Here is a 19,216-nt window from a genome sequence, read left to right on the forward strand (position 1 = left end):
AACCAGTGTAGGTAACTTCTGTTCCCCATAGCCTGTCAGTCCAAACGAAATGCTGAGACCCCCAGTGGGCATACTCCCAATGGTTAACCACACAGACCTGCACAGCCTCATTGTTTTTCCAATGTCTGTAATTTTGCTTTACTCTAGTGACATGAAATTACCAAAAAATAATGCAATTACGCCTGCTTGTGAATTTGGGGAAAAATTCCTCCGCAAAAGCACAGGAACAGAACATGAGCGGCTGGCTGCTGCTTTTCATTTTCTGTTGCATTTAGTGCTGTTTTCTTAGCTCAAAATTCATCCTCTGGTCCATTTTTGGATGCGGTGGTTCATTTGGCACTAAGAAAATAGCGATAACTGCAGTGTTATGCTGCTTGTGTAATTCTGTGTAATCTCGCATAATTTTGCTGTATTTCATGTAATTCCACTACAGTAAATTAAGCAAGTTACTCCCACTCCTAGTGTTTTTAGAGAATCTGATGGAAAGTGCATTTTCGACTGCGTTTTGTAGTGCTATCATTAAGCCACGGATTTTAACGAATAGAAAAAATACTACTATAAGGAAAGCAAATAATAATTCACAGTTGTATTGTTATTAAGCATTTGATTTAATATTAGACTTCTTTTGTTTGGCTTGTTAGCAATGTTAAGATATTTAATTAACACATGATTGCAATGCAAACATTTGAAATCGCTTTGGGAGCCATTTCAATATGTGTTAGAAATCATTTTTATACAATTATCACATCAAAATCAGCTTTAGAACTGCAAGTCAAATCTATATGGAACAGAGGTGTGTGTATCTTTATACAAATGTAATGAATGTTATTTTTCTTTAACCTGACACAAAGTACTATACCGTTGGTCGTTCCGCAATGATGATACATTTCCAGCCATAATATGAATGGTTTTTTCCATAATTTCTGCTGCAGCAATATTCCCCCTGATTTCTTCACAGGGTTCATTCCCTTATATAAGACCATTATGGTCATCCTGTAACTTTAGCATTAGGAATTTTGTACCCCTCCATAAACATGCTCAAATATTTTTAGTTTGTCCTGATGGCGATCAATCTGTGTCCCACCAAAGGTCAAAACATTACGTTTTCGAGTAACCATAGAGCACTGGACCAATTGAATGATGTAACAAAATTAAAGGTTGTTTTTCTTTTTTTGCCCAAGAAACCTTCATCTCATCCCTCGTGGTTGTGAAGTTCTATATGCTTTTTAAGAATAATATACTCTGCACACCATGATCATTTAGCACCGCACTATAATGTACTGCTAATACAGTTTATCAATCTCTTTGTTTTATTAACTGCTTGCAATAGCAGCTGGTATTTGAAGCGGTGGGGGGCAGGTCGCGGGGAGAAGGAGGGAGTTAACTAAAAATTAAAATACTCACTTACCTGTCTGCCGCAGCCAACCCGCTGTTGCAGCCGCCTCATCTGGGTCCTCTTCAGCCTGCTTCCAGGGCAGGAAGCAGGAAGCACCCGGCTCCCAGCCTCCTGATAGCCAATCCCAACACTGCAATGCAGCGTTTTGATTGGCCTGATTGCCGTGGATCGGCGGACTGCCAGAGAATGGGAGGCTGGGCATGTTCTTCATGCATGCTATAATGCAGTCGACATTGATAACATGTAAAGTGCGAATGACGGTTTGACCGATTCGAGACGGCTGGTCAAAGTGTCCTGCGCACTTGGAGTGGGCAAACCACTCCTCCTCTGCCCTCTTCTGTGAGCAGAGCAGCCTGCCCCTACCCAGCTGAGCAAGGGGAAAAATAAAATTGAGTTATTATCATTTTATTTTTTCCTTTTTCGACCTGCTGAGTGGGGCAAAGCTCCTCTGCCTTAGCAGAGGAGCTGCTACTCACTGCTTGAGTCCTAATGATCGACTTTAGGACATTCATGCCTAAAATTTTGATTCAAGCAATGCACAAATACCTTATTGGATTTTGTTTCTGTGGATGAACTGTAGTTTTTAGTTTTATAGGAATTATATGTTGAAAGCGAGAATGGCTGCCTGCTTCTGCTATGTACCCACACCATGGCTTTGGCCCTTGTGCACTGCTTCCTCTTGGTCTTTTCTAGGCAGATCCAAAGATTCAAAACAAAGGATTGTGCTGGCTGTTGAAAACCCTCCGACCTTGCATGCTTCTGCCAGCTTTTGCGAGAAGGACTTTCAACCAGTCACTTAAGTGGTCCTGTCTGCAAGCCTTTGAAGAAGCAAACATTTTTAAAAGACAAGTGGACTGGGAGTAGGGCCTACTCCGCCAGTTGTACATTAAGGGACTGCCATCGCTCGAAGTGCCTATTGTTCAAGGCATGTGAGCTGTAGCTCACATGATTTGCACACTCCTGCCATTTAGTGTTGGGTCCGGATGTTTGCACTTTGTTTTTCTTTGAAGTCTTTCCAGTCACGAGGTAGGTGACGCCTCCTTTCGGTGAAAGTGTGCATGGGCATCGACTTCATTATTAGATTGTTTTTTTCCGCCATCGGGTTCAGGCGTGAATTGCTGCGCTCCGGTTTGACACCGTTTATCAGAGTGCGCAATCCACTTACCCTCCACAATATCGTAATTTGATCACATTTCCCATTCTCTGCGTATCATATAGTTTAGGAAAATCTCTTTCAATCGGAAACTTCGTGGAAGGCCGTTGGGCATTGCCGCGTCGGGCCAGCTCGCAGTCGATGGAACGGACTCCATTTAAATTCGGTCCTCGGTGCCACGCCAAGTAGCCGCGCACCGACTCGTACGAAGTGTGCCACTTGTGTCTTTCCCCGGAGCACAACGAACAAGACTGCAATGCGTGCAGATCCTTTCGATCTAAGAAACCGCTCTGTGACCATCGGACTCAACGTCAAGAAATACAACAATAAAGCAGCAGCTCCCCTCCGGATCTCCTCCGAGAACATTCCGAACACGATGTCTTTGATGCTCAAGGTGCCGAGGAAGAAGAACACATTTCCGTGTCAGAAGCCAAATCCAATATGGGCGAAGACATCCCGCAGGGTCAGCGTACCATGAGTACAGATCCTCCCCTGCCCCAAACTCTACCTCTGCCCAAGAAAAAGGCTCCGGTCCCTCATCTGCCTTCGGGCCAAGGTCCTCACCGAGACCACGTTCGAAACGCCTGCTTCGTGCCCGGCACTGAAACAAATATTAAAGCCTTCCGCAATCGTGTCGGCCGCATTCGGGCACCGAGCCGAAACAATCAGCACCGAGACCGAAGCCCGTTTTGGTAACTATCCCTTCGGTACCGAAACCAAAATCATCTTCGGATCCGAACACTTCGACGCCGAAAACATCAGCTCCAAAAATATTGGCACCGAAACAAAAAACACTACTACCGCATCAAAGGAGCATCGTTTCGACATCCCGCCTTCAATCCCGGACCCGAAACAAAAGGAACTGGTCATCAATCCCAAAACTGGACATATTCACTCAAAATTGTCATTAAAACGCAAACCAGAAACGGAGGACACTTACCACATTCCTCTTAAGAGAAAACATATGGGTACTAATTCCTCTCCTTCTCCTCTATCACCTCCTTCCCCACCCAACCCTAATTTGATAATAACACCCACAAATTCCCACCACCACAATCACCTGACAACCAGGATGATGGGGATGGGATAGACGATAATGCGCCTGATCCATGGGATGATTATAATACAGGTCCAAACGGAGATAATGATCCAGACTTATATCCTACAAAGCCCTCTCCAACTGATGATAATGTAGGGTACATAGAGTTAATAAATAGGGCTGCTGAATATCCTTGGATTTCAGCTTCATAAAGAGTCCCTTGAGGAGGATTTTCTCTCTGAAAGACTAATCTCTTCCCAGAGATCCACTCATGCACTGCCTATGCTTAAGGGAATGCTAAAACATGTAGACGATATTTTTAATGATCCCGTTCGCACAAGAATTCTAACACCAAGAGTAGATCAGAAGTATACATCTGCACCAACAGATCCAATTTATATCAAGGATCAATTACCATTAGATTCCCTAGTGGTTTCTAATGCCCGTAATGGGGCAAACTCACAAACCTCTGGGTATGCCCATCATCCAGAAAAGTAATCTAACCTAATAGATGCCTCCAGAAAAAGAGTAGCTGCACAGGCAGCCAATCACTGGCGTATTGCCAATACCCAAGCTCTCTTGGAATGGAATGGAATGGAATGAAGATTTGTAAAGCGCGATGGCTACCCAAAGGCGTCCCAGTGCTGTAGACAGACTGGTGGGTTGAACTGTAGGGGCGGGAGTGAGGGGAGCAGAGGGAAGGGTTAAGTGTGGGATTTATTAAAAAGCCAAGTTTTTAAGAGTTTTCGAAATGTGAGCAGGTTGGGTTCTTACCTGATTGTGAGGGGCAGCGTGTTCCAGATCCTGGCCAAGTTGTGGGAAAGCGAGCGGCCTCCGCATCTAGCTCTTCTTATACGTGGTACGGAGGTTAGGTAGGAGGTCGTGGATCTGAGGGCCCGAGGAGGATGGTAGGCTTCAACCAAACGTTGATTTATGGCGGGGCCTGTTCCCTAATAGGAGCGGTGCGCGATGCACATGCTCTTGAATTCTATTCTAGCTTTCATAGGGAGCCAGTGGAGGTCCTTCAATCTGGCTTTGACTGAGGAACGGCGAGGGAGGTTCAGGAGGATTCTTGCTGTGCAGTTTTGGATAACCTGCAGTTTGGACAGTGTGGACTGTGGGGCGCCTAGGTATAGGGCGTTGCCGCAGTCGAGGCGTGACAGGATTAATCCTTGGACCATGATTCGTCTAGAGTGAAAAGGGAGAAGGGGGAGAATCTTGCGGAGCAGTCTCATCAGTCCAAAGCAGATAGCGGCTAGTTTGGTGGCTTGGTAGTTGAAGGTGAGATTGCGTTCGAGCCAGATCCCAAGGCTCTTAATTTGATCCTTAGGTTGGGGGGGGGCTACCTAAACAGAGGGGCCAGATGGTATCGATGGATTTGGAGATGTTATTTCTCTGTTTTGTCCCCGTTAAGTTTTAGATTGGAGACCGACATCCAGGACGCAACAGCTTTCAGGCAATTGTGTAAGCTTTGGTTGGAGTTGAGAGGGGGGTCCAGTCCTACCACCAGCTGAGTGTCGTCCGCGTAGGTGACAATTTTCACCCCAAAAGGGCGGACGACATCAGCTAGGGGGCTAAGGTAAACATTAAAAAGGGTGGGACTCAGGGAGGAGCCCTGAGGCACTCCAGAGTTAAGAGGTTTACTAGAGGAGGTAAACTCCTTTTCGAATACCTGGAAAGATCTATCTGTAAGGAATGATTCCAGCCAGGTGAGCGCCATGCCTGACACTCCAATCCTACTGAGGCGATGGATTAGGATGTTGTGATTTACAGTGTCGAAGGCGGCACTCAGATCAAGTAGGACGATGGCCGTAGAGCCGCCACCGTCCAGGATCCTTCTTGCCTCCTCCGTCACTGCAATCAGGGCAGTCTCAGTTCCGTGGCGGGGCCTAAAACCGGTCTAGGTGGGGACCAGTATGTTGTTGATTCTAGAAAGTCTGTCAGAATAGAATTAACATGTTTTTCCAGAATTTTACTGAGCCAGGGTAAAAGGGAGATGGGTCGGTAGTTGGAGGGGTTGGCTTGGTCAAGGGTAGGTTTCTTTAATAGTGCTTAGACCATGGCTCTCTTCCATAGGGGGGGGACAATGCCAGTATCGAGTGGTGGGAGCGGCGTTTGTGCGTGCTCAGTGATGGCTCTTAGCTAGATACAACAGAGCGCACTATGATGAATTGGAACAATTGCTCTGATTTCTACCTGATGAACATAAAGCTAAGGCACACAACCTAATTCAGGAAGGGAAACACATTTCAAACACTGCTATTAGATGCGCTTTAGATGTAGCTGACACTGCAGCTCCTGCAATCAACACCAGTGTCTTGCTAAGAAGATACGCCTGCCTTAGAATTTCAAGGTTTAAACCTGAAGTCCAGGCTTCTATCTTAAATCTACCTTTTGATAAAGAGCATCTCTTTTGTCATGTGGTAGACACTTCGTTAGAGAAGGTGAATAAGGACACAGAAGTTGCAAAATCTATGGGAGCCCTACTGTCCCCATTCAATCAGGGTTATTTTTATCTCTCCTTCTATAGAGGGGTCTCCAAAGGCATACATTTATACAGACAGCACCTCAACATCATATAGAGGCAACAGTCAGTCCCCCTTTTCCAGAGGTTACTTTCGAGGCGGATTTAGAGGCAATAATAACAAGGGACGAGGTAAAGGTTCCACACCCGCACCTCCCCCTCAACAAACAGTGACTTGCCTCCCCTCCCCCCCATTCATTCCACACCTGTCGGGGGACGTCTCTCTCAATTCCTCCCCATCTAGCATACAATAACTTCAGACAGATGAGTCCTAGGAAGTGTCCAATATGGTTATTGCCTGGAGCTTACCAACTATCCCCCGACCATTCCTCTACATTCACACAAAATGTCACCAGAGCATCTACACCTCCTCAAACAGGAGGTTCACTCTCTTCTGCAAAAGGGAGCTATAGAGCCAGTACCTTTACAATACCAAGGATCCGGCGTGTACTCCATATACTTTCTAATACCCCAAAAGGACGGCTCTCTCAGGCCTATGGAAGACCTTGGAGTGTTAAATCAATGTATTCACTTCGATCCCTTTCATATGGTGAGACTTCAAAAAGTGCTCCCACTCCTACAGCAAGGCGACTTTGTCTACTCTAGACTTCCATATCCAATATCTTGGGTTTGTGGTAGTGGGACAACACTACCAGTTCAAAGTGCTTACATTCGGAGTCACCACTGCTCCCGTAGTATTCACCAAATGTCCCATCTCCTACCCTCCAACACATGAAGATACTTTAAAGCCACTCTTAAAACTCAAAAGGCTCTAGCCTGTCCCAATGCAGCCAGAATCTGCAATATTCAGGCTCTAATTTCACAGTTTCAGCTCAACCAGTCATTACCAGCTCCAGTATATATGCAGCTACTGGGAATGATGGCGTCTTTCATCATGATAGTTCTCCATGCAAAGCTTCAAATGTGTCCCCTTCAGGAATGCTTAGCACGTCAGTGGAATCAGTCTCAAGGTCAAATGTCAGATACAGTGTTGGTAGACGGCTGCACCCATCGCTCTCTGTAATGATGGAATCCACAAAACCTATCCAAGGGGTGGCCCTTCATCGACCCAGTTCCACAGACAGTGCTAATAGCAGACGCACCACTCACTGGTTGGGGAGCTCATCTCCAGACTCACACAATTCAAGGTTTCTGGAGTCAAAAACAAAAGCAACTTCATATAAATAATCTAGAGCTGCTAGCAGTATTTCTAGCGCTCAAAGCCTTCCAGACTCACCTTGAAGGCAAAATTGTCCTGATACACACCTACAACATGACAGCCATGTATTATATGCAGAAACAGGGGGTGGGGGGGCACACTCTCTCCAGCTGTCACGCCTTGCACAATCCATTTGGAGGTGGGCCATACATCATAAAATGTATCTCCTGGCAGAACACCTCCCAGGAGTAAACAATCAGATTGCAGATCTTCTCAGCAGGCAGAGACAACAGATTCACAAGTGGGAACTTCACCCTCAAGTTCACCTCCCATTCTGTCAAATGTGGGGTTTACACAGATAGATCTGTTTGCAACATGCTAAAAACCAAAATGCCTAAACTTCGCCTCCACGTATCCACACCCATTGTCCAAAGGCATTGCACTATGGATGTACTGGTCAGCGATATTTGCCTCCGCTTTTCTGCCTCTCCCACTCATTACACTAGTGGTTCGGAAGCTCAGACAAACATACCTCACACTGATCCTAGTACCTCCCACATGGGCCCCGTCACCCTTGGTTCAATAACCTGTTGGAGCTCTCAGAAATTCCTCATGAAAAACAGCATCTCACACCCAGTCTCATTACACAGAGCCATGGGGAGATAAGTCATCCACATCCCAAAGATATCAACCTAGCATTATGGCACCTGAAATCATAGAGTTTGGGTGTCTGAACCTTCCACCAGACTGTATGAATATCATTAAAGAGAACTGCAATTTCTCACTTGGAAAGTTGCTTTCCTTAATACTATTACTTCACCGAGGAGAGTGAGTGTCAGGCACAAACCATAGAGAAACCATTTTGTAAAGTTCACCAAAACAACGTACCCCAAATTCCTACCCGCCTTTCACATCAATCAATCTGTTGAGTTGCCTGTGTTCTTTCCTCACCAGATTCAGTGGCAGAATGAGGTCTACGTACATTAAATGTTAAACGACCATTATTGTATTACATAGAAAGAACAAAACCATTTCGTAAAACAAAACAGCTCTTTGTGGCTTTTGCTCCACCAGACGAAGGCAATTCTATTTCTAAATCAGGTATTGCTCAGTGTATAGTTAAATGTATTCAAACATGCTATGAAAAAGCAAAGAGGACTTTACCAATGCCCCCTAAAGCGCATTCCACCAGCAAACTAGGGGCTACTATGGCTTTCTTAGGAAACATCCCCATAGCTGACATCTGTAAAGCTGCAACATGGGCTACACTTCACACATTCACCAAACACTATTGTGTAGATGTGTTAGTGAGCCAACAAGCTAATGTAGGCCTGGCAGTACTTAGAATACTTTTTCAGACAACTGCAACAGCTACAGGTTACACACGGCTTAGGGAGAATACTGCTGTATAGTCTATGCAAAGCATGTGATCTACAGCTCACATGCCTCGAACGGAAGCATCTGTTCTTGGCATGTAGAGCTGTAGATTCACATGTGCCCACCTGCCTCCCCGGGTTCCTATACATGTTGCAGTTCTCTATTACCTTATATACATACACATGGACATCTCTATTCTATTCTTGCTAACTCCATTCTCACCCTCTATGGGAAAACAATTTTAACAATAGAGTCGCTGCCCTTGCGCACTACCACCGAAAGGAGGAGTCACCTACCTCGTGACTGGAAAGACTTCTTCGAAGAAAAATAAAGTCCAACATCTGGACCCAACACTAGATGGCAGGAGTATGCAAAGCATGTGAATCTACAGTTCTACATGCCAAAACAGAAGCTTACTGGGTAAGTAACATTATCCTTATCATTGCTGAGTGGGGAGCCCAGCTTGCTATGAAAGCTGACTTGAGGGAGGGGATGGATGCCTGCTTACCTTGCACACCATTCCCGCTATGGCAATGGCAAGTACATTTTTTGTATGGCACTAAATACAAGACACCTGACATGAATTTGTTTATCTTTGTATTCCTTGCAGAATGAAGTTCAGAAAGCTGGCCACCATCATCCAGCCATTTGCAATCGTGTGGAAGCTGAAGTTATTGTCCATTCTGACTTCTCTGCCTCTGAGAGGAGTTGTGAATGTGAGCAGAGCAGGTCGGAGAGTGAAGATGTCCTCACTGAGGTGGACGAAGAGCGGGCATTCAGTCCGTTGGAAGAGATTCTGCCTCAACCTGCCACTCCCTCTCCGCCAGGCAGAGAGGATACTGGGCACGACTTTGAAAGACCAGAAGAAGCTCACCAAATGCAAGAAGAACTCTTCCATGTAGACAAAGATAGCGAAAAATTGGAAGTCGCTATAGCACCTAAGCTTGCCAATGGCTTCCACAGGGATGGTGAGAACATCAGCCCTCTTTGCAACAGAGAGACGGACTTCCTCAAGGAAGGCACAGAGATCTCACGGCTGGATATGAGTTGCCTAAAGGGAGGTCGAGTAGTGTTGCAGGTAGAAATGAACTACATGGAAGATAGAGGGAGCTCAGAGGCAGACAAACAGCCTCTTCTTTGTCCAGGTCTGCAAGATACCTCACTGTGCAATATCTCCTCTTCAAGCAATTCAACCTCAGCATCTGAGCAGACATGTTCCTAAACCTCACGGAGCCAACCCAAACTTTGATCATGCGGGTAGCTTCTAGATATAAACAAGACAACATGTCCTACCGTGATAGCTATTAAAAACCACATTATAGGGGTCAGATATAGTTAGGAGATTAGGGCTTGCATGATAGCTCTGTGGGTAAAAGCCAACTTCAGAGAATTTTGTTTCTCTGCTGGCCAGAGTTTCAAATCCAAGTGAACTGACTCTGATTTTTTCCCTTTTGGGGCTAATAAAATTAGTACCATTGGGTTACTTAATAGGTTGGTTGGTAATATGAGGTAATTACGTTTCTCAGTGTGCTATATAAATCATTAAGATCAATTTTAAATTAATGGTTAAAGAAATAGGACCAACGCAACAAGTAGGAAGTCTTATCATTTCTAATTATAACTTGAAAGGCTGCAGTGCGAGACGACAAACATTACAAGAATTCACAGAATGTAATATTTCTTTCCATTGTGGCTATATTGACTTCCAGCTTACCACATAATGTGCCTTTTTCTCACTTGTTGGCCTTTTAGGTAAAAAATTCTACAAAATGGATGTCAGAAAAACACAGCAGTAGGCCAGCATACCTTCTTACTGAGAGTGTATCTTGTTTCCTTTTGGCATCCGTCTGTCCTTGCAAAAGAGAATAACCTCAGTTGGGACCTATATTTCTTTTTACATTGAGTAAATCCAAACGATTTAAGAAAGAGATGCCAGAATGAAACACATTTTTTTCATTATTTTTCACACATGTAAGTTTATTTAAATATTTTTTGTTGTTTTCTCTAAAAGTTTTTTAAGATACATTTTCGCATTTATACATAGCATTGTCCATGTTTTACGGGATGCCCTCTAATTGCAGTAGATAACAATTAATCCTGCTAGTCAAGCATACAACCTTTCATACTTCCTTTCATACTTATCTTGCTATTTTTTAAAAAAGGGGAAAGAAAACATACTAAACAATATAAACACAACAACAAAGTTTTCACAAAAACATCAATCTGGTGCAAGTGGCGGCTTAGAGGTGTACTTATTGGGATACTTCTAGTGATGTAGATGGTAACATTCAGCTAGTTTAGGTGGAAATAAACAGTTCGTATCCAAGACTGTGGATGTTAGGCCGACGTACGTTTCGGTGAGTGTCACCTTCCTCAGGGCCAGGGACAAATATATGTGCAACAAAAATGGTGAATACTATTAAAAAATTTTTTTTGGGGAGGGCATGGAACAATGTTCTGAAAAACAGAGAATACAAAAAGGCTTTCAGTTACATAATTTCTTTAGATTTGTGTTTAACATCTCAGTGGCATCATATATACACATAACTACCTTTATAGGTTAGAAAAACAATAGGAGCTCATAGCCAATTATACATCCTGCTAGAACATTTAGAAATTTGGAGGAAAACCAAAATGTTTTAATAGTCATAAGCATAGGGTAGAAACAGGAGGGAGAGGAAAGAAGATAGAACATCGCGATTACCATAGGTTTTTATTCACCCAATGTGTTTGAAAAGTTTGCTTAATGCATGCAGTTTTTAAAAGGCTGCTGTTAGATGGTGTTCCCAAGAGGCAGAGAGATTTGCTTATTTACTAGGTGCTGTTAGGTTAGGCCAAGTACACTCAAGGAGGAGAATTTACCTATAGTGCGGACTGTCTGGGCGTAATTTATTTAAAATGACCGGTATTTGTAGCTTTTACTGGATCGCGAGCTAAGGAGAAAACAGAGGAGTTTAATAATAATTGCCTAATTGCATGGAGACTGGGTCGGTTGGTAACAGGTAAGCGGACTAATGTTACCTTGGGGTACAGTGCTGGTACTCTTTGTTTTTCAAGTGTGTAGTGCCATCAAAGGGAAAGATGGTTCGGGGTCTGTGACTGTCATAAATAGTTTCCTCTGTGGATCTAAAAGAAAACATAGTATGACCACAGAGACCTTAAACAAACAAACAGGCAGCGGTAACACCATGTTATAGGGAGGATAAAATATACCTAGTCTGCTGTGGTGTTCCGTGTCTATGAAGCACGGGAGGGACAGTACTTCGAGCCTCTGTCTGTTTGCTGGAAAACAATACATGTGGGTAAAAGAGGCGTTCACAAACTGTTACTGACTTTTCTGTGGTGATCGAGGTTATTTTAGTGATTATATAATATACTATCTAATTTGTTTTATTTTTTGTTTGAAGTAAATTCTTTAGCGCGACTGTTTGCGCATTGGTCCGAGCCTTGCGTGATGATGCTCGCAGGGGAACTTATTCTTTTTAAAGCTTCGAGCACGTCTTTGAAAAAACACCGGCACCTGCCAAAGCCCTTGGACTGCCGTTCAAAACTCCGCAAAAATATAACAAACAAGGTAAGACGCATCTATTCGTAGAGTGTTGCCGTCCACCATGGACTAAGTTAACCTGTCATAGTACAGTCAATACGCGATGCAGCAGTTCCCCTGCGAGCATCATCACGCAAGGCTCGGACCAATGCGCAAACAGTCGCGCTAAAGAATTTACTTCAAACAAAAAATAAAACAAATTAGATAGTATATTATATAATCACTAAAATAACCTCGATCACCACAGAAAAGTCAGTAACAGTTTGTGAACGCCTCTTTTACCCACATGTATTGTTTTCCAGCAAACAGACAGAGGCTCGAAGTACTGTCCCTCCCGTGCTTCATAGACACGGAACACCACAGCAGACTAGGTATATTTTATCCTCCCTATAACATGGTGTTACCGCTGCCTGTTTGTTTGTTTAAGGTCTCTGTGGTCATACTATGTTTTCTTTTAGATCCACAGAGGAAACTATTTATGACAGTCACAGACCCCGAACCATCTTTCCCTTTGATGGCACTACACACTTGAAAAACAAAGAGTACCAGCACTGTACCCCAAGGTAACATTAGTCCGCTTACCTGTTACCAACCGACCCAGTCTCCATGCAATTAGGCAATTATTATTAAACTCCTCTGTTTTCTCCTTAGCTCGCGATCCAGTAAAAGCTACAAATACCGGTCATTTTAAATAAATTACGCCCAGACAGTCCGCACTATAGGTAAATTCTCCTCCTTGAGTGTACTTGGCCTAACCTAACAGCACCTAGTAAATAAGCAAATCTCTCTGCCTCTTGGGAACACCATCTAACAGCAGCCTTTTAAAAACTGCATGCATTAAGCAAACTTTTCAAACACATTGGGTGAATAAAAACCTATGGTAATCGCGATGTTCTATCTTCTTTCCTCTCCCTCCTGTTTCTACCCTATGCTTATGACTATTAAAACATTTTGGTTTTCCTCCAAATTTCTAAATGTTCTAGCAGGATGTATAATTGGCTATGAGCTCCTATTGTTTTTCTAACCTATAAAGGTAGTTATGTGTATATATGATGCCACTGAGATGTTAAACACAAATCTAAAGAAATTATGTAACTGAAAGCCTTTTTGTATTCTCTGTTTTTCAGAACATTGTTCCATGCCCTCCCCAAAAAATTTTTTTTAATAGTATTCACCATTTTTGTTGCACATATATTTGTCCCTGGCCCTGAGGAAGGTGACACTCACCAAAACGTACGTCGGCCTAACATCCACAGTCTTGGATACGAACTGTTTATTTCCACCTAAACTAGCTGAATGTTACCATCTACATCACTAGAAGTATCCCAATAAGTACACCTCTAAGCCGCCACTTGCACCAGATTGATGTTTTTGTGAAAACTTTGTTGTTGTGTTTATATTGTTTAGTATGTTTTCTTTCCCCTTTTTTAAAAAATAGCAAGATAAGTATGAAAGGAAGTATGAAAGGTTGTATGCTTGACTAGCAGGATTAATTGTTATCTACTGCAATTAGAGGGCATCCCGTAAAACATGGACAATGCTATGTATAAATGCGAAAATGTATCTTAAAAAACTTTTAGAGAAAACGACAAAAAATATTTAAATAAACTTACATGTGTGAAAAATAATGAAAAAAATTTGTTTCATTCTGGCATCTCTTTCTTAAATCGTTTGGATTTACTCAATGTAAAAAGAAATATAGGTCCCAACTGAGGTTATTCTCTTTTGCTTGGTTTGTTGTTTCCCCCCTCTGGACCTAAAAGTATCTGGGAGAACTCTTTCTCTGCATATCCGTCTGTCCTTGTACAGAAGAAAGAAAGGAACCTCTAAACGGACTGCAGAAGGAAGTCATCTTGTCATTCACTGTAAGGCTCCATATTGAGTTCTTCTGAGATTCGACCTCCAGGAGTTCTAAGGTGTTTGTTTCACAGAGCTCAGATTTTAGTCCAAATGCAAAGGAAATATGTATATCTTTTTTACATCTTTTTTCAGACCGCTAGAGGTTAGATGTTTTAAGGAATGAAGATCTTTTGAATCCGGTTTCTCTGAGGCAATTCCTGCAAATACTGCCTTCATTGCTTCACTGGCCAGCACACTCTGCCTTCTTGCATTTTGTGTGAGTCACAGTCATCTGAGGGATTTAAAAACACTGCTTTTTCGTGTCCAAAGTTATATCACTTCCAAGTGAGGAGATGCAAAGTAAGTACACATCTCCTCACACTATGCAGACTTTGGTTATTTTGATAGATACAGGGGTCTAGCTATCATTGATGCAGCAGGTGCAGTATAAGTAGGGGTTGGCGGCATGTTTCATTTTGCCAGCAAAATTGTCGGAATCATGTGACTCCGTGTTACTCTTATAACAAGCTGATCTTGGCAAATTCTGCCAATGGCCACATGGTGGAATTTTTTCCCTGCAAGACTCCAGAAATTAGAGGGAGATTTGCCATCTCCCAGCATGATTTTCTAACGTGGGTGGTCGCGAGCAGTCACGGTCAGAGGGCTGCTTTTTTAGTAGATTTGCTGCCACTCAAGTGTATTTCTACTCGAGCAGCAGCAAAATCAAATCAGATGGCCAGGCACGGTTGCTCACCACTTGCTGCTGTTCACGCTGATTTTTCAGTGTTTCTCATGCTACTGGCACTAAACTGCAGTGTGGTGTGCATATTTTCCTCTTCTTGGTGGAACTCTACTGAATATTGCAACGTTTTTATGTAACTCAACGGAGTTTCGCCTCACAGAATTCTGTGAATTCCTCCCACCCCTATTTGTAAGCTGGGGTCGCACTTATGATAGGCCCGCTGCACCTCAGTAAAGGCTGCTCTTTACAGTCCAGCTAGTGGAATGTAGACCCATTTTCCCATCTTCCTTCTACCCCTCATTCTCCTCCATTATGGTTGCCTTGCTTCAGTCACTCTCTTGGGCTTTGGGTGAAGCCTCTCTGCAACAATTGGACCCACCTTGTTCCATATTTTCAAGTGATTACTAGCTCTTGTAGACGCGCCCATCCACATGGGAGCTTTTTCCAGCATGCTCAGCCACACATCGACTAAGAGACATGGCACTGATTAGTTCATTGAAGACTTTCCTCAAGAGACGGCTGATGGAGTTCTTTTTCAGTAAACTGTTGCTTAGATGGAGTCACCACCCCTCTTCTGATCCCTTCACTTGCTCTACAGGTTTCGATCGTTCCCACATGCAGCTCCCTCATTTCCTTTGCAGATATAAGTGTTCCAATGTTTCGAAGCTACAAGTCAGTCCCTTGCTCTGGCCTTTCTTTCAGCTCATCGGCGAAAGGGCTGCCAATAGCTTCTTACTTCTTTGATTCTGAATCCTTCCCCTATTCCAACATCCAGCGCCCCCCCTCCGCAAGTCGTTGTTCTGACTTGCGGAGTATGCAGAATCAAAACGCGTTGTGATTCCCTGCGGGGAAAAATACAGTGGGATGGCATCACATATTCCACTGGAACCAAGCAAAAAGATCTGGCTTGTTAGTTTGGCTGGACTGTTCCCATTGAAGCAGAATCAAGCCTTATTAGCGTATGACTGAGTTCCAACTGAGACTGCCTGGTGGGCAGCATGTGGGAATGCTACCGCGAGTTATTGCCAGTGGTTAGACTTATTGCGAGCATCCTCTCATCACTTTCTATGTGCTTGAGTGGCTGCAACCTGCCTGAGACAAAGATAAACACCTTTACCCCTGTGTGGACAATTGGCTGATCTAAGCCGGTTCACCTTTGGCTACTCTTCAGTGTTTGACATCACAGATAAAAAATAAGTGGATCATCATGACCTGGCTTACTATTGGAGAATGTCACTCTGGTTCCAGCATTATACTTGTTTATTGATTTATATTGTGCTTACTGGACATCGTAAGGGCGAGAGAGGCCAGCTAGGAGGTTAGTGTCGTAGGTAATGATGCTGCCCATGGCCCTGGCACAGCAAATGTGGTATTTACTTTGAGTGATACGTGGAAAGTTTGTTTTTCATCTTGCCAAGGTATTTGACCATGGATCCTTTTAGGCATTTTTATGTGGTGAATAGGATCTTGCATGTTACACTTGATTGAATGGGGATTCACTGAAATTAATTACTTATAGGCTGCTAATTGTTGGCATCTTTAAAATATAAGACATTTTGCTCAGTTTGGGGGATTTTTGACAGCTTATGAATTGATTTGTGGGTTATTCCGGATACAGAACAAGGCCCAAGTGGCGATGCGAGTTGGTGAAACTTCCAAGGTGTACTTTTCTGGGGTTATATGTGGCAGGGTCCTTTTAAGAGTCTGAGTAGTAAGAAGAATAACTTTACTACAGCTCCTGTTTGTGTGTTTAATTTGAGGTCATCACCCACATGATGCCATTTTATGTGCCCTTAGTTTGAAGGGGACAGTTTTAGAGATGTGTCACCATATCAACCTCCTTTGTTTAAGGAAAATAGATGGGGCTTGGGCAGGATTGCTTTGATCTGCTAGGCTTTAAGCTGTGGTATCTCATCCAAACTTCATGTCTTCCAGGTCATTTGATATAGCTACTGATTGTTTTTCTTCTGAGAGATAAATGTTTCTTTGCATGCCTTCGGCATGGGAGTGGAAGGTGAAGTGAAGGTGGTCCTAGGCAGATAATATGTATAAGGGTTTTAACCTAAATGTTTAAAAGTGGTATAGTTATAGTTCAGAGGTGAGGAAACCACTAGGTTTAGAGTGGGCGAATCTCTGCTTGCTCTTCCATCAGAGACCTATGACTCTGTTGTTCATGTACCATAGGGCCACCGAGCCAGTACATCTGAAGACCCACCTCATTCAGGGGCAGGCCTTCTAGTGCAAATTTCACCTGCTTGAAACTGATGTGCAGTATGTGTAGGCCTGAGCAGTGACCGCCACGTGCAGTGTTAAAACTCCCTATGCGTCATTGATTTTTTTTCTGTTCAGGAATAGGAATTGCGGCACGCTGGGGATGTCTGGATACAACAGGTAGGGCTCTGCAGGTCTCGAGGAGGCAAGGACCTCCGACGCTCTGCTAGGGTGGTGTCCACCTGCAGGTGTCTAAATACCCTACCCTACGAGTCTTTAATGTCCAGGTGCGGTAACATAAAAAGGATTCGTGCCTCTGACAACATACTGCAGGGCTTTAAGTGGGCCGGGTCTCACCGGGTCTGAGCACCAGCAGTTTTTTAAGGGGGCCTCAAAACGGGTCTCTATCGGGCTCTGTTTTGTGCCCTGGCACATACGGTCTGGACTGCAGCGACATCGATGTGCGCGTGCTCACACTTCTCACTAGTGGAAAAGTTACAGCATAACGTCGTGCCAGGTGAGCGTTGTAGGGGAAGGGAAATCCTTTAAAGAGAGTCCTTTTCTCTCTAGATTTACCTTCTCTTTTTGAAACTAGGGAGCAGCAACATTGTCGTGGTGTCATCAGGGTTTTAAGGGGAAGCTTTTACAATATATGCAAGCCATAGTTGCTGCTTATTTATCTTATGCAACTAACAACCATTGACAAAGCCAATAGTCCTGACTTGTTGTAGGTATGCTGTTGCTTGTCGTATCATATATGGATCCAATGACAGAAACAGCAAGATACAAGTCAAGCGGCACACTATGCTACACACAGATAGCTTCCGTGTCTTCAAGCCACGCCCTTAATTTCATTGGCCATGCCCCTTTAATAGACCCCCCCCCCCCCAGTTTTTTCATCCCCCTTAAAGCCCTGCCATGCTGCATGTGACAGATGGATTAGGGAGGATCCACATACTGACCGATCCCACGTGAGTTAGCTTTTTATGTCACCCCAAGAGATTAGGACTGACTTGGTACCATGTTGTGGGTGAAAATATAATAGGCAAGTGTCTAGGATCTCGTTGGCTTCCATGTGCACCATTTTCTCCAGATATTTCAGACTTTTATAATTTCATGGGTACCCTACTATAGCACCTTAGTGTCAGCTCTGCTGAGACTACGGTGCCTCTCTCAAATAATAGGGTTATCAGGCAGTGTTTCAGGACATCTGAGACTTCCCTAGCTTTGATGGAGTCTTTTCCAGACATGAAGTTTAGCTGTGCTACAATTTCTGTAGTGATGGAGAAACTGTTGTTGCGGATGGCGGTGTCACTGTGCTGATTGGGCTGAGTGGTCAATGAAGGATTTGTTAATGAAAGAGTCCCGCATTTGCCAGAATTGAATTATTGGTGTAGGGATCAGGGCCGGCGCTAGGCATGGGCAGCGTGGGCGGTTGCCCAGGGCCTCGCACTCAGCCCACCAGCATGGGGCCACGCACTGGTGATGTGTCCTGTTGTTTCTCTGGCGATCTATTCCATAAAAAGGTGTCACCTTGCAATTAAGGTCCATTGGAGGGGGCCCCCTCCCCGGGCCTCTCAGGGATGGTGTCTGTCTGGAGGCATAGGGGAGGGAGACGCTCCCTCAATTGCAAGGAGACCATTCACAGACACTATGGGGGGCCCATTGTCCAGCATTTTGGTGCCCCACAGTTTTAACTTTTAGACCACAATCAATTCTCACACCTATCGGACTAAAGGTGTGAGAAATGCTTGTGGAATAAAAGTTAAAACTGTGGGGGCGCAAAAATGCTTGACAATGGGCCCCGCACAGTGTCTATGAATGGTCTCCTTGCAAGGGGCCACTTATCTAAATTAGAGGGGGCCTCGCACATTCCCTTTTAGCCCAGGGCCTCGCAAATCCTAGGACCGGCCCTGGTAGGGATAGCAGCTGATGTACACTGGGGTGTCATTAATGTTTACTTTACTTTGAATAGGCAAGGTCATTTTTACTTTTTTTAATTTAGATTTTTATTATTTAAAAGTCATAGAAGTGCACACGCAGTAGCACATTGACATTTAGGAATATATTGACCCCACATTTAGAGAGAAACAAAGTACGAATAGTTTGGGGACATTCAATGGCAGAGTCAGTCTTAGCTGGAACGCTTACAACCGTTAGTCCGCGCCAGTGTTGGTGTGTGGATCTAAACATTGTCCTTCGGGATCTTGTGTCTGTCGCTTCTGTTCT

At 43.9% G+C, this 19,216-nt stretch overlaps 1 protein-coding gene across 1 annotated transcript in view; it reads left to right on the forward strand.

Annotated features, from left to right (window-relative positions):
• Positions 1 to 9,965, forward strand: part of IGDCC4 (immunoglobulin superfamily DCC subclass member 4) — a 705,186-nt gene extending 695,221 nt beyond the window's left edge. The window contains exon 20 of the mRNA XM_078684077.1: positions 9,259 to 9,965. Within this exon, the coding sequence (XP_078540203.1) occupies positions 9,259 to 9,870 (612 nt within the window). The 3' untranslated portion in view covers positions 9,871 to 9,965. The remainder of the gene's footprint in view (positions 1 to 9,258) is intronic.
• Positions 9,966 to 19,216: the final 9,251 nt, after the last annotated feature.

This window comes from Lissotriton helveticus, chromosome 3_1, assembly GCF_964261635.1.
Source record: "Lissotriton helveticus chromosome 3_1, aLisHel1.1, whole genome shotgun sequence".
Classification (NCBI taxonomy): domain Eukaryota; kingdom Metazoa; phylum Chordata; class Amphibia; order Caudata; family Salamandridae; genus Lissotriton; species Lissotriton helveticus.